This window comes from Podarcis tiliguerta (assembly GCF_965153285.1).
Source record: "Podarcis tiliguerta genome assembly, chromosome: 2".
NCBI classification, from domain to species: Eukaryota; Metazoa; Chordata; class Lepidosauria; order Squamata; family Lacertidae; genus Podarcis; species Podarcis tiliguerta.
The window spans coordinates 5,462,526-5,478,109 of NC_139535.1; the positions used below are offsets into that span (position 1 = coordinate 5,462,526).

Genomic DNA, 15,584 nt, shown 5'->3' on the forward strand with positions numbered 1-15,584 from the left:
GAACTTGCCGAGCGGGGTATAAGTTGGGGAGCGGATGAAAAGTTCCCATGTTTGGTGTGCGGTAAGGGTAGGTAGGACAGAATGGCGGAGGAGGACCCGGGTCTCGGGTACACAAAAGTCGAAGTCTCCAAGGCGGTCCAATGTTCCCTTCTTCACCATGTCAACAATACCAAAGTCCAAGTATTTGTGCTCAACTGGTAGTCCTGGGCACGAAACATGCGTATCCCCCGGGGTGGTGGTGGCGAAAAGGTGAAGAAGGAGGAGGGAGGGGAGAAGTGGGATTGTTGCGAGTTCAGTGTTGGGCATGGTCAGGCAAGGAGTGGTAAGCGGTGAAGCTGTCAAAGGTAGAGCTGTCAAGCGGCGGAGCTGTCAAACAGCGGAGCTGTCAAAAGCAGAGCTGTCAAACGGCGGAGCTGTCAAAAGGTAGAGCTGTCAAATGGTGGAGCTGTCAAACGTAGAGCTGTCAAACGGCGAAGCTGTCAAACAGCGGAGCTGTCAAAGCAGAGCTGTCAAAAGCAGAGCTGTCAAACGGCGGAGCTGTCAAACAGCGGAGCTGTCAAAGCAGAGCTGTCAAAAGCAGAGCTGTCAAACGGCGGAGCTGTCAAACGGCTGGCGGGGGCGCTTTGCGCAGGCGGAGGCGGATTGGGGGAGGGTCTCCGGTGTTGGTAGTTGAGACAATCTCGGATGTCCAGCAGGTTGGTGTGGAGGGTTGATCAGGTCCGGTCTGTTGGGCCCGATTCGTGCCCCGATCTGGTCCGGTCTGTTGGGCCCGATTCGTGCCCCGATCTGGTCCGGTCTGTTGGGCCCGATTCGTGCCCCGATCTGGTCCGGTCTGTTGGGCCCGATTCGTGCCCCGATCTGGTCCGGTCTGTTGGTCGACGTCCTCGTCGAGGTCGTTGTCCTCTGTCGTCAGCGGGGGAGTAGTGTAGGGGTCGTCGCCGGTGGCAGAGTCGGGTGGAGGAGCAGATTTGCAGCGGGTGTGGTGCAGCCAGGCGGATTTCTCTGCTACCTTGACGGAAGTTGGAGTGGTTAGAAGTACCTGGTAGGGTCCCTCCCAGGTCGGTTGTAGGGGTACTTTCTGATAAGTCTTCACAAGTACCCAATCTCCCGGCTGGAACTGATGAATGTTCTGGTCAAGAGGTATGTTCTGACTGGCGGCTGCGTATCTGTGAAGAACAATGAGTTGCTTCTGGAGCTGCATTATATATTTTGTTAGTTCAGATTCTCCGACTTCCAGTTCAGATGGGGGAAATTGGGTGTTATATACAGGGGAGGGTCTTCCAAAAAGTAGTTCATAGGGGGACAGGTTCAATTTCCCACGGGGGCAGGCTCGGAGGTTGTGCAGGACTAGGGGGAGGGCATTGACCCACTTGATCCCTGAGTCTTTACAGATTTTTCCGAGCTGGGATTTAAGTTGCTGGTTCATCCTCTCAACCTGTCCCGAGGATGGAGGGTGGTATGGTGTGTGGAGCTTCCACTTTACGCCTAGTGCTTTGGCTATTTGCTGGACAATGTCGGATGTGAAATGCGATCCTCGGTCACTATCTATGTGTCGAGGGACTCCAAACCGGGGTATGATCTCGTGTAATAGGACCTTTGCGACTATGTGGGCTGTAGCTCGGCGGGCAGGGAAGCATTCCACCCACCCGGTCAGTTGATCAATGATGACTAGGGCATGTTTATAGCCTTGGCAAGGGGGCAGGTCTATGAAGTCGATTTGGAGGCTTTCAAAGGGGACAAATGCCCATGGTCTGGCACCCGGTGGGCATCTGGCGCTATGCTTGGGGTTAAAGGTTTGGCAGGTATGGCAATTCTTCACGGCCGCTTTAGCGGCGGCAGCTAACCCTGAGGCATACCAGCAGCGCTGCATAGAGTCTATTAGCTTGTCCCGTCCCCAATGAGTGTACTGATGCAGAATTCTCAGGTGCTTCGGCACCCAGAGCTTTGGCATTAAAAGTCTCTTGTCTGGGAGATACCAGACACCGTTTTTTAAGAGTGCCCCTTGTTCCTCCCATCCTTTTATCTCCTCTGCGGATGCCGTCTTGTACATTTGTTCAAAGTCCATGTCAGAGGGAATCTGAGGCCCTTGAAATTCATTATCAGCTGTCAATGGTTGTAGGGCTGCTTCCTGTGCCACCCGATCTGCACAACGGTTTCCCATGGACACGGAGTCTCTCCCCTTCGTGTGGGCCTTACAATGGACCACCGCTATGGCATCAGGTAGGTGTATTGCATTCATAAGGCGTTGCACTAAGGGGGCATGCGCTATTCGGGTGCCTGCAGCTGTGAGGAAACCTCTCTGTAACCAGATCTGCCCGGTGGCATGTACTAACCCAAAGCAGTATTTGGAATCTGTATAGATGGTAACTCGCTGCCCCATCCCCAACTCGCAGGCCCGGATGAGGGCGATAAGCTCGGCTGCTTGTGCACTGTACTTTGCATGGATGGGGCGCGCTTCCAAAATGTCTGTGTCGCTAACAACGGCATACCCGCTTTTCCGTTCCCCTCCAACTACTTTCGAGCTGCCATCGGTGTATAGGATGAGGTCGGGGTCCGTTAAGGGGAGGTAGTCTAAGTCTTCTCGTGGCTTTTCAGCATGGCGAACCACTTGTGAGCAATCGTGGTGTGGGGTACCATCGTCTGGAAGGGGCAGGAGGGTTGCAGGGTTGAGGGAGTTTACTCGCCTTATGGTGACGTTTGAGGGGCTGAGGAGGATTGCCTCGTATCTGTTCAACCTTTGAATGGTGAAACGTTGACATCCCTGTAGACTAAGGAGGGTGGCCACTGCGTGTGGGACGTTAACAGTTAACTCGTGTCCCAAGACGGTTTCCTGAGCCTTTTCCAGTAGTAATGCCGCGGCAGCCACTGCTCTCAGGCATCCCACGTTCCCCATTACGGTAGTGTCTAATTGAAGACTGTAGTATGCGACAGGTCTGTTTCTTCCTTGGAATGGCTGAGTGAGGACCCCGGAGGCTACTCCTCTATTTTCATGGACGAATAGCGAAAAGGGTAGTCTGTAGTCAGGGAGTCCAAGGGCTGGTGAGGATCTCAATTCACGTTTGATTGATTCAAACGCCTCGAGCGCCTCAGCGGTCCATTGCAGTTGGTCTGGGGCAGTGTCATGGGTCATCGCCGTGAGGGGGCGTGAGAATTCTCCGTACCGGGGTATCCAAGCTCGGCAGAACCCACTCATTCCGATGAAACCCCTGAGTTGCCGTTTGGTTTTGGGGAGAGGTAATTTAGTTATGGCCTCAATTCTGTCTGTGGAGAGGGCACGGGTGCCCTCTCCCAAGATATGTCCAAGATATTTTACTTCCTTCTGGCAATATTGAATCTTTTTAGGGGATACTTTGTGTCCTTTATGCGCCAGTATGGTTAAGAGAGCTATGGTATCTGTTTTACAAGATTCCGGGTCTTGGCTACAAAGTAAAATATCGTCTACGTAAAGCCGAAGAGCAGAACCCCTGGGGAGAGTGACATCTTGCAGATCTTGGTGCAATATAGCGGAGAAAATCGCTGGGGATTCCACGTAGCCTTGGGGTAACCGTGTCCAAGTTAATTGACTAGCTTGCCAGGTGAAGGCGAATAGGAATTGGCTTTCTGGGTCTACGGGGATGCTAAAGAAAGCGGAGCATAGGTCTATGACAGAGTACACCACAGTTCCCTCCGGGATGGTGCTCAAGAGATGGTGGGGGTTCGCGACCACAGCGTGTCTGGGAACGACGAAGGAGTTGATAAGCCTAAGGTCTTGTACTAGGCGCCATTTGACGGGATTCGTATTGGGTTTTTTGACGGGAAGAAGTGGGGTGTTGCAAGGGGAGGCGCAAGGTACTAGGACTCCCATTTTCAAGAATTCATCGATCATGGGGGTGAGTCCGTCTATCGCTTCAGGAGGTAGGGGGTATTGCTTGGTACAGGGGAAAGGTTGATCCGTTCTGTAATTTATTTTCACCGGGGTCGCAGATTTCAAGAGACCCACTGAGGTTGATTCAGTTCCCCATAGCCACGGTGGGACATTATCAAGGAGCTCAGGCGGGAGGTCAATGGCTTTTGTGTTTGCCTCCTGTAGGACTCCCTGGAAGTTAAAGATGGAGTCGTTTGGCATGTGCAGATATATTCCTTCTTGGCCGCATTGGATTGTTGCGTTTAATTTACAGAGCAGATCCCTCCCCAAAAGGTTGACGGGGCTAGATGTCAGTAGGAAAGTATGCTTAACGGATAAAGGTCCGACAGACACCTTTGCTGGTTTGGAAAGGGGGCAGTTGCGGGGGATTCCGTCGAGTCCCATCACGGTTCTGGTTTCTTCCCCTGCAGCTAGATGGCTATTGGTAAGGGTGGAGTAAGTTGCCCCGGTGTCGAGGAGGCAATCGTAGGGTTGCCCATCGATTTGCATGGTGCAAATCGGATCGGTAGAGGACAGTTGCAGGACCGGACAAAGAAAGGGGAAAGAGGCGGGATCTGCTTCTAATTGTCAATGTTCGTTATATTCTTCCATAACCATTTCGTGAGTGGGGTTGGTGGGGCGATTTGCTTGGTTGAAGGGGTTCGTTGTACTTTGGGGTTGGTTCCGGGGTCGTGGTTGTGGCCTCGCGGTGGTCTGGGCTTGGGATGGGGTCTGAGTGGATCGGTACAATGAATTGGGCTCCCTGTACTTGGGATAAGTAGACTCCCTGTTGTCTGCTCGGTATGATCTGAAATCCCCATATTCGGTTCTCGTCTGTTCTGACAATAAGGGGCAGAATCTTCTGATGTGTCCCACCTCGTCGCAATTGTAGCAGACGCGGTCGTCTGGTCTCCCGGGTCCCCTCATTCTGAATGTCTCTTTAGGAGGGGGGACCCCGGCTGCATAAGCCAGCACTCGTGGGGGATCCATTTTTGGATCTTTCTTTCTCCGCTCATCTCTGTTGTTAAAAACTGATTTGGCAATGGACAGTATCTCACTCACTGTCTTCCCATCATACCCCAGATGTGCATTTAATGCCTTCCTTATGTCCGGGGTTGCTTGGTCCTTAAAGAACCCTTTAACGATGACTTCATGCTGGGGGCTTTCTGGGTCTATTCCCCCCCAGGTTTTGATCGCGGAGACTAATCGGGTATAGTAGTCAGAGGGATGTTCATCCGGTCCTTGAAGGACGGCTTGGACTTTGGTCCAATTTACTGTACGCTGTCCTGCAGCTTTAATGCCATCTAGGATGGCTTTCTTGAACATTTTTAGACCCCAGGCGCCATTTGCAGTGTTGTAATCCCAGTCAGGGTCATTGAGTAGGGTTTGGGCAGTCAGAGGGGCCATCGAAGCGGGTCGGTTAGGTTGGTAGCCTTCCCGCGCTAGAGCTTCCCCGGCTTTGGTTAGGATTTCTCTTTTCTCTGCCTCATTGAAGAGAGCTCCGAGTAGCATATGGACGTCCGCCCACGTGGGGTTGTGGGTGGAGAAAATGGTGGCGACCTGACGGTGGCATTTGTCGGGGTCGTCGCGAAGGGAGGGCATCTTGTCTGACCAGTTCATTAGGTCTGAAGTCAGGAAGGGTTGGTGTGTAAAGACCATACGTGGTGGGTCTCCTTCCCTGGCTGGTGGAATAGGCAGTGCTCTTAAAGGGAAAGCGCCCTCCACTTCTCCATTCAAAGTGATCTCTCTATTTCGAGTTCTGCTGGCGACTGGCCCTTCTCTTTCCTCGTTAAGGGGGTGCCTGTTGGGTAGGGTTCTCGTAGTTAAATCAGTGTTGGTCTCCTCCTGTCCGGGCGCGGTCAGATTAGGAGTAGGTTGGGGCACTGCGGGCGAGGTCTGGGACGGGGTAGCCGAAGGGGGGCTAGCTGCTCCCGCCCCGGGTCCCGTTCCCCCCCCACCGGCTGGCTGGGGTGCCCTTGGTTCAGGATAATAAAACGGGACTAGAGTTCGGTCCAGCTGTTCTTCTTGCGCCCTAATCTCATCATAAGGGGGCGGTTTGGTAGTTTTCAGAACGGCCATTTGGCGGACGATTTGGGCTTGCTGTCTATGGAACAACTCGCGGGCTTCAGCAAAAGCATTGAGATAATACAGTTGCCGGGGCTTTTCGTCCGCTAGATACGATTTAAGTGCCTGCATCTTCATGAGGTTAAAGGAACCATGCGGTGGCCACTGAGAGGCGGGTTCCAGGTGGTGGGTAAAAGCAACCCACGAAGAGTTACAGAGATCCCTCAGCTTGGATTTTGAGAGTCCCTTTCTCCCCCTCAGTTCCTTCCAATTGGAAAGGACGAACTGCAGAGGGGTATCGGAGTCCTCCCTAGGACCGAAAGGCTTCATAGAAGCCTTTTCGCCTGGAGGAGTCCAGTCGGGGTATTTGGAAGCGTGGGCACCCATCTCTCCTAATAGGTGTGATAGGATCCCTTTGCTTTCAAGGTACGCTAAAGATAGAAGGGTAGACACACAAGGGAAAGGGGGGAAAGAAGAGAAAGAAAGGGGGGCAGAGAGATGGAAAGAAATAATAAAAGGACTTCAGTATTTAGGATATCCTTAACCAATACAATCCCTACCTATTAAATGAACTACAATATCTTATCTAGGAACACTACAGGTTCCTCTGCCTGGAAACCACGGGTCTCTTCTACCCGGAAAAACCACGTCTCTTAAACCTATTTAAACCACGGGTCTGCCTCTCACCCGGAAAACCACATCTCTTAAACCTATTTAAACCACGGGTCTGCCTCTCACCCGGAAAACCACATCTCTTAAACCTATTTAAACCACGGGTCTGCCTCTCACCCGGAAAACCACAGGCTCCTTTGCCTGGAAACCACGTTTCTCGAATTCTACTCCAGTACTGTTCACAAGACTAAACCTAGTGTGGGGCCCCAGTTTATATGCTACCCTCTATTAACCACGACAGCCTCCTACCTGACCTCGAAACTAATTTCGGGATTCCCTACTGAACGCCTGCACAGCGCAGTGCCAGATCGGGGTCCCGGAAAATCAAAGGTTTGGAAAGGAAGCAAATGACCTTGCGTTCTCACGTACTCGGGTCATCCCTAACAAAGGTCGCCGAGCAGGAGGGGCGGCTTCATTTGCGGAGGTTTTTTGAAGAGTTTTAAGAGGGAGGAAGAGATAGATTAGTAAAGGAAGGTACAGTATAGAACCGCAATTCCCTGGCCGACTCCGAGAGGGAAAAACGGGAGAGGGGGATGGGGTTTAGGACGCCCCTGGACGACCCCGAAAAGGCGGCGTCTGAAAGCAGATAAGTAACCGTACTTCCCCGGACGACTCCGAAGGGGAAAACGGGAGAAAAATAGGACGCTCCTGGACGACCCCGAAAAGGTAGCGTCTGATAGCAGATAAGGACCGTGCTTCCCGGGACGACTCCGAGGGGGGAAGACGGGGGGTTTTCTAGGACGTCCCCGGGCGACTCCGAGGGGTGACGTCTGATAGTAGTTAAGAACCGTGCTTCCCGGGACGACTCCGAAAAGGGAAGACGGGAGAGTAAGGACGCCCCTGGACGACCCCGAAAAGGCGGCGTCTGAAAGCAGATAAGAAGGAAAGATAGGAAAGTCCGGCTGTCGTGGGATACCCTTTCCACCCCCCTCCCAATGTGTCTACTTCAAAACCATACTCACGTTCGTAGACGACGTCCCCCGTAGATCCCGGGATCTTTCTCTTTGGCCGGCTTGACCCTGCCTTTGCTCCCTCTGGTTGAGCCTTTTGGTGACTATTGATTACCGCCCGCAAGGAGGAGGCAGGGAGAGGAAAAAGGATCCCCGGGCTAAGGCTGCCCAGTGGCGCCTGATCCCCTCTATCTCCCTCCCCACCCTTACAGGAGAACCAAGAGTCCCTTCGTGGTCGCCAAAACTGTTAACGGAAATACGTACCGAGGGTTCACTTGGACAAACAAGACACCAACCAGAGTAAGTTCGGAGCAAAACAGCAGCCAGTAGGCTTGGTCTTTGTTGAAGAAAAAGACTGTCGCGACAGGACTCCCACCGCCCACGAGGTGAAGCAAAATGGAAGCCCAGAACAAAGGGAGACCCTAACTTTTATTAGCTCCTAATCCCCTGAGTTACACCTCCAGAAAATACATCATAGTGACATCATGAATATATCAAAATCAGGAGGAGTCAGGGAGGGGTCGAGCAGGTAATCCGAGCACCTTGACACCTGGCCAGAGTCTCCCTCTCCCCCTCCCATGTGCCAGTCCTGAATAACAAAGGGAAGGGTGCAGTTTCCATCCCCCTGAGGGGAATCCGGTCGTGGTCCCTTTGTTGCTGTCTGCTCTGAATATACAACCGTATGCATTCAATTGTGTCCATGATGGGATGAGCCTGAGCCCATCAGGATGCTTATCTTGTTTACCATGCCCCACCAGGTGTCGTAGCCGTATACGTGACTGCTCGCTTAGGGGATTATGGCTGACCGTCTCCAGGTCACCCCCCTTAGCTAGTCCTTGAAATATGGAGTAGAATAAAAGTGGTCCGATGAAAATCCGACGTACGGTTGATTTATAGTGATTTTATAAAGAAAGTTGCCCTTGAAGTTCAAAGCAAGTTCGCCAGTCGGAAGCAACTTGCTACATTTTGATTAGATCAGTCACGGTTCAGTGAAGTCGGAAGCTTTGTATTTGTGAGCTGTCAAAGCGAAGAGACGGGCGCTCGCTGCCTGCAGTACCAGCGTAGCCGCCACTAGGAGCGCTGTTCGCTAACGCTGATTGGCTGAAGCGGCCGCCGGCTGACCCCGAGTTCGGTCGCCCGGTCTACCAATGGTGAAGATAGGGCGAAGCGGAGTACGGGGAGCCCATTTGAGGAAATGGAGAAGGCGCCTCCTTATGTACGGAGGGCTCCTGGGGTGTCCCTCTAGAAGGGGCACCCCTTGGGTCGGGAACAGGAAATGTGTGGGGTGTTCGTGTAGTGCTTGTGCATTACGGTGTGTGGTGTGTTAAAAGGAAGGGGGGGGGGGGTTTCCTGCGACACTCTCAAACAGGCTGTGTTATGGTGGGAGCTGCTGTGGCTTTCCCTCCCTCCCTCTCTTGGCCAGCCTCACCCTGAACAAACCTCTCCCCTAAAGGGAGGAAAGTGGTCAGGGCAAGGCAGGTCCCCACCCTCCTGCCTGCCTGCCAAGAACGGAAGCCATTTTGTGAAGGCCAGGCTGCAGAAGAGGAAACAAAATGGTGGTGTTTCGCTGGTGCGTCTCTATCCTGGCTCAATGACAACAACTTCATGTCATGCAGCCTGAAGAGTATTAAAAGTCTCAGGCTGGATTTTTGCAAACTGACTAGTGGCCACCTCTAGCAGTCCAAAAAGTAGCTTGGGGCCTGCCTTAAACAGTTGAAGCCCCACAACACTGAGAAATGCCCCCTTTCCCCTCAAGTGACAGACAAAAAGCCACAACAGCCCTCCAGGATTGCAGCCTGGCGGGGAGATCGGTCCCAGAAATGTCTTTCAGAAGGACAGTGTTTGGTCTTTCCTGACTTTGGCACATGGTGATCAAGCACGGAAACCACCTCAGGCATTTTGCCCTCCCTCCGAGGAAGAAGTGGTTGGCTTGGCCTGAGCACACATCCTCTTTGGGCTCTGGGGAGGGTCTGCTCACAAGGCCTTGTGGTTGTGGGCAAGTATATTGCGTGCATGTGGGGAGTAGCCTGTGTCATTTTGCCACGGCTCTTACTGTCTTGCACACATTTTCAACGATTGCAAATCTGTGATATATGTGGGAACCTTGACCTTTTTTTTTGCAACCCGTGACTTGCTTCAACTGGTCTCTTGAAGGATTTCTTAGAAATCACCTGATTTCCATTTCAGCCGGGGAAGAAAGCAGCCGGCAGGGGGCAGTGGAGGATCGAGAAAATGAGAATGTGAGAAAATACAAATGGGACTGTGGAGAAATGGGTGAGGGTGTCTTGTGGCAGAGAGAGAGCGTCAGGGCAGGAATCCACCCTGGAAACAAACACACACAAACAAACAAACAAACAAACAAACAAACACGACTTTCTCAGCAAAATCTGCCTCCGTTTTTTTCAATTCCTGTGAGAAATGTCAGTCAAGCAGCCTGAGATGCAGTCACTTGAGATTCCTTTGCTAGCTTGGCATGCAAACAAAATTTAGATTACTGTAACTTGCCAAAGAATGTTCACTGCACCCTCAGCTATTCTTCTTAGAAGTAAAAAGGAAAACAAAACATAAAAAAGGGAGTCCGAACCATTCTGCCCGAACTGCCCTGGGACTTTCCCACCTGACTCAGAGGTTGCTGAGGGGGCAGAAGGGGGCAAAGTCCCCTGGGAAACAGTCCAGGTTGGAAGAGAGAAACACACCAAGGAAGTTTTTATGCCATTTTCTATTTGTTAGCCTTTAAGGGGCAAGAAGACTCATTGCTGTTTCCAGCAATCAAGATATCAAGAAGGGGGGGGGGGGGGAATAATGTCTAAAATCCTGTAAAAAAAATTGAAAGTCTGTGAAGAACAAACATTTTCCTCCTGGCTGTTAGTTGTTATTGTTGTCGCCGCCCACTCCACCTCCAGGAAGAAGGGAAAGGAGAGGGAGAAAAGTCTCCACAGAGGAGAGCAGGGGAGCAGAAGGCGCCTCAAGCCACCGAGGACTTTCTAAAACAAGACTAGCCCTTTGAATTGAACTCAGAACCAGACAAACAGGCAGAGGGTCTTTTGGCCCCGGTGAGATTTGGCCCTAAATGAGCTGCGGCAGTGAAAATCCTGTCAGGTTTATCTTGTAGCAGCTGAAGCATCCCTACTGTATTGGAAAAAAAACACCACATTTTACAATAATCCTGTCAGGAGGTGAGCAGAACAGGGATCCTTGTGGGCAGACTATCCCTGTCCAGAAAAACTAGACAGAGCAAGTGAAAAGTGAAGCATAAGACATCCCTGAGGTGACTGAGCCCATTGAGTCCCAAAAGTGGGTCCAGGAGAGCCCCCCTCAAAACAGCCAGCCTCCTTCTTCAGAGGGGCTCATCTTGAAACCCTGAATTGTGGCTGTGAATAATGGCCAAGAAGAGACGGGCTCTGAGAGAGTCGCTTTGACAGGGAAACAAGAAGAGCCTGGCTGGATCCGGCCAAAGGCCCCTCAAGTGCAGCCTCCTGTTCTCACACTGGCCGACTGGATGATGCCTCTTCTGGAAGCATGGCTGCCTCCAAATGGGGAGCAAGAGCGGAGCCATCATGGCTGGGGGGCATCCATAGCCCCCTCCTCCTCCTCCTCCATGAATTAGTCCCAACCTCTTTTAAAGCCAGCCAAGAGATATTCTGCAGCAACAGAACGAAATGTGAACTATCTGTCACGTTTGTGGATGTTTAGGACGGGGCAAATGGCATCTCCCTGAGCAGCATTTGCGCCTTGTTTGGGGAGGGAGGGTCAGTTTCTTGACCCTCATCCAGCCCATTGCTGACTCTAGACGCTGGTCTAACTGCCCCCCCCCCAGTCTCCCCCTTTCTGCAAATGATTATGGGGGCTCTTTTCTTCATATATGCTTTGAATATACTGTCACACAGCACCCAGTCTCCGAGAAAGGCAAGATTCCTTTTTTTAAAAAATTCGTCTTTATTGATTTAAAATATCAGCTTACATATATGTTACAAATAGTTACAACAAAATTAAACACAAAATTATAAGAGAACAAAGATAAAAGATAAAGAAAATAAAAACAAAAACAAAAAAACAAAAGAGAGTTAACAATAAGAAATGAATATTGGTTATAACATTCTGTCTTATCTAATAAAGTCTTCTGAAAGAAACTCCCAATCATTCTCATTGTAATTTTTCTATTGTCTTAATTTTGTCGCACAGATTGTTTATAACTTTTCCTGTATATTCTTCTAGTATATTTATTCCATTTGTTTATTATATACAAGTAGCATTCAGTTCTGCTAGGATAATGTCTCTCGCTCTCTCTCTCTTTTCTGCATCAGACAAGGGGAAATAGGGATGATAGAGATCATGCAGCTTGGGAAAAAGAGAACTCCCAAATAATTCTTTACCTTCCGACTTCACAGCCCCCCCCCCCTAAATCCAAATCTTCCTTGTACCTGGGCAAGGAGCGGCCACTGCTTGTCTCTTTCCTGATCTCTTGGAAAGGGCAGCAGCTTCTGTGTGTGTCCCATGCTTAGCTCAGGTTTCAAACGTTCAGGCTCCTGGAAGTGGGATGTGGGCCAAGCACTCTCTGGGCCAAGCACCCAGCCTTGGCTCAGGGCCTTCCAGAAGAGCTTTGGCAGCCGCTGGGTCTTGCTGGCTGTGCAAAGGGGGCTCTCTCTCTCTCTCTCTCTCTCTCTGTCTCTCTGTGTGTGTTTTGACTTCAACCTTAAGGTTCAGCCCTAGTTGCAGCACTGAGCATTTCTTTACAAGGCACACAATTAACCGCCGGAACCCCCTGCCACTAGATAGAGGGTCACAGGAGAAGAGCCAGGCTGCTGGATCACCCCAAAGGGGCCCATCGAGTCCAGCATGGTGGTCTCCCAGTGGCCACCCAGATGCCCCAGTAAGGAAGCATAAAAGGAGGACGGAAGAGGGACACCCAGCGAGTGGGGTGCGAATGCATTTACTGCCTCTGACACTGGAGGAAGAAGGGAGCCATCTTTGAAGCCATCCGAGGGCTTCTTAAGAATAGGACCCAGGAGGCTGCCCTGCACTGACTTGGGCCACGAGTCCCCCTCGCTCGGGATCTCACAGCCCCTCTTCCAAATTTAGAGAGGGAGACATTCCCGGACCCCCCTGGAGATGCGGGGACTGAACCTGGGGTCCTCCCCTGGCAACCCCCTCCGCCCCCCCCTGCGGGGCAGGACAGGAAGAGCTGAGAGGGAGGGAGGGAGGGGGGAGGCGGCGATGCCCAGCGAGGAGCTGCAATCACTTTCTCTTTCCCTCTCCAGCCTCGCTCCCAAACTTGCGCCTCGAGTTCTGCCTGGCGACTGATGCCGCCATCTGCGCGCAGATTTCCGATTGGAGGAATATTTCCCCCTCGGCCAATCCGGGCTCGCTCTGCTGCTGGTTCCGCAAGCGGGGCAGAGAGCGGCTCTCAGAGTCGGAGGGAGAAGGAAAAAGGAGCTTCGTTTTGGGGGGAGATGGGGGTCCTCCTCCTCCGCTGGCCCCCCCTGATCCTGGGGGCGGCTGCCCACCTGCTGCTGCTCCTGGACTGCGCAGGTAAGGACTCTGCTCTGGGGCGGGGGAGAAAATAATTTGCACTAAATCCTTTTTTGGGGGGAGGGGGGACACGGCTCTGTGTGAATTGCATTTCGTGGGCACTGAAAGGGCGATCGGGGAGTTTCTTCTCCGAAGTGGAGCCGGATCCCTTCCCAGACATCTGTTTCCCAGACTTGGGGCTTGTTTTGTATGCCGCCCGGGGCAGGGGCCGCTTCACTCCTTGGCTCGGGGCTCAAGCAAAGACCAAAACAAAGCTTGAAGGTGTTGGCAGGATTCATGGGGGGGGGGGGGGAAAGTGACTCGCCTGTCCCGCCCCCCGCAGCTCCGGGTTGACTCTGGTTTGTGTGTGTGTGAGTGAGAGAGAGAGATACGGATACAGTACAGTCTTTCCTCTTCTATTTTTACCTTCCCTCTTCTCTTCTAACTCTCAGCCGCTCTAAAAACTCAGCTAAAAACTCTGGCGACCAGCCTGGAGGTGGGAGCTGGACGCGTGTAGAGCTGACTTCATTGCGGGGGGAAACGTCTGAATAAGGAGTCTCCACCCGCAGTTCCCAATGTTGTTTTGTTCAGGACTTCTCTTTCACAGGCACATTCAAAATCAGGTTCTCCTGCTTTACAATTGTAACTCCCCCCCCCCAAAAAAAATCCCTTCCTGTTGCCTGTCAAAAATGTAGATTTTGTAAATTATGCAGGGGGCTCCTCTGTGCCATTTTTGTACAGCCCCTTTCACTACGTTTTGTACGCTGTGTATCTGAAGAAGTGTGCATGCTCACGAAAGCTTCAACCCAGAGCAAACTTAGTTGGTCTCTAAGGTGCTACTGGACAATTTTTTAATTTTTTTATTTCGACTGCGTCAGACCAACATGGCTACCTACTTGAATCTTTATTGTAAATCGTTTCTGTGGTTCTCTAATGGAAAATGGTATGAATATAATACTATCTTTGGTTTAAAAGTTGCTTGTGCATACAAATTCTCAAAGTAACTTAAAAGCTTTAAGAACTAAAGAGTAAGACCTGTTATTTCTCTCTTGAACCCTCTCCATATGGGGGGCTGCCCCCTCACTGTGCTACAGGGCTGGGCAAAGGGTGGTGGAGACCACTGGTTCCTTCAGATTCCTCCTCATTTTGGGGTCTCACGTGTGACTCATTTTGTGGCTCTCCCAACCACTGAGCAGAACTGCCTGTGTTGTTTAGCCAGATGCCAGAACCAGAGGCAGCCTTGCTCTGAGCTCTTGCGGTTTGAAGTGGGGGGAGCCCCTGCCCTGGGAGGGGAGGGTCTTAGAAGTGGGTCCCATTTGATCTTGCCTGAAAGGAAACCAAGCCGAAGGGAGGTAGCAGGAGGGAGGTAGCAGAGCTGACACACCAGTAGAGTAGACACACAAGCAAACTCATCTTGCAGGTTTACGCTTCCTTGAACTTTGTTTTCCACAGTGGCTCTCCCTCAGCAGGTGGTAGATTCTCCTTCCTTGGAGATTTGTTAGCAGAGGTTGTATGGCCATCTGCCACGGATGCTGCAGTCGAGATGCCAGCATCGCAGGGGGGTTGGACCCTCAGAGTCCTGTCTATCATTTTTATTTTAGTTTCCTAGTTGTTTTGAGATGAGTCACGGGCCAAACTCAAGCGGGCTTCTTCCTCCTTGAGGGTGAAGTTGACCAAAGTGCATTCAACACAATTTTCACAGGGTCCTCAAGGACCACCTCTTTCTACATGAACCTACCCGGACCCTGAGATCATCTTCTGAGGCCCTCCTTCCTGTGCCGCCTCCTCTAGAGGTCTGGAGGGTGGCAGCAATGTGAGAACAGGGCCTTCTCATTATTCACCTTTTGACTAAGTCAGGCAAAAACATTCCCTTTTAACTAGGCCTTTGGTTGATTTGATTGACATTCTTTTAAAAGTGTGGGGGTTTGGGGGGGGTTGGCTTTTTTATTATTGAATATTTTGTGGTTTTGTAATCTGATTTTGTTCTGTGAACCACCCTGAGACCTCCGGGTCTAGGGCGGTATTTTCTTTAATGTCTTAATCAGCATCCAGTTTTGGTGTGCTTTAGTAGAAGAAGATAGGGCGGTATATAAATTCAATATACGTATAATCATAATTATACGTCCCATTTCTGCTACCTGAGGCAAAACAAGAATAGCCTCCTCTGCCCCTTTTAGCACTGTGCCCCTCTACCTTCCGCCAGGGAAATGCCCCATCTCTCACTGAACTCGACTCAGCTTTTCCGTCAGAGGGGGCTGTTCTGGTGGCACAGAAGCCCCAGGTATGATGCTGAAAGCCTGTGATCAGCTCCCTCCCTCCCCAAGTCTTTGTGAGCTGTTTCTGTGGGTCTTGGATAATCTCTAGGCAGAGAATGGGACAGGTGTTGGAAGGGAGGCCTCGTCTTTAAGCCCAAATCTGTGAGGCCTTTCTTGGTACTGACAGAGTCATCTTTTAAAATGGAGTTTATATCCCCACCTTCCTCCCAAAGGACCCCAGGGTGGGAATTA

General features: G+C 51.4%; 2 protein-coding genes across 9 annotated transcripts in view; one reads left to right on the forward strand and one right to left on the reverse strand.

Annotated features, from left to right (window-relative positions):
- The window catches only part of TAP2 (transporter 2, ATP binding cassette subfamily B member), a 73,955-nt gene that overhangs the window by 19,391 nt on the left and 38,980 nt on the right, over positions 1-15,584 (reverse strand). The gene's annotated exons all lie outside the window — the stretch shown is intronic.
- The window catches only part of LOC310670459 (major histocompatibility complex class I-related gene protein-like), a 36,515-nt gene that overhangs the window by 3,801 nt on the left and 17,130 nt on the right, over positions 1-15,584 (forward strand). For 5 of the 7 annotated variants that reach the window (XR_014507575.1, XM_083425851.1, XM_083425848.1 and 2 more), the window contains exon 1: positions 12,833-13,098. Coding sequence is in view for 6 of the 7 variants with exons in the window: in XM_083425851.1 (XP_083281977.1) it covers positions 12,870-13,098 (229 nt within the window). In the remaining variant the exon portion in view is untranslated. Of the gene's footprint in view, positions 1-12,791; positions 13,099-15,584 lie in introns of those variants that run through there. The other 2 variants (XM_083425852.1, XM_083425853.1) reach the window with 2 other exon arrangements.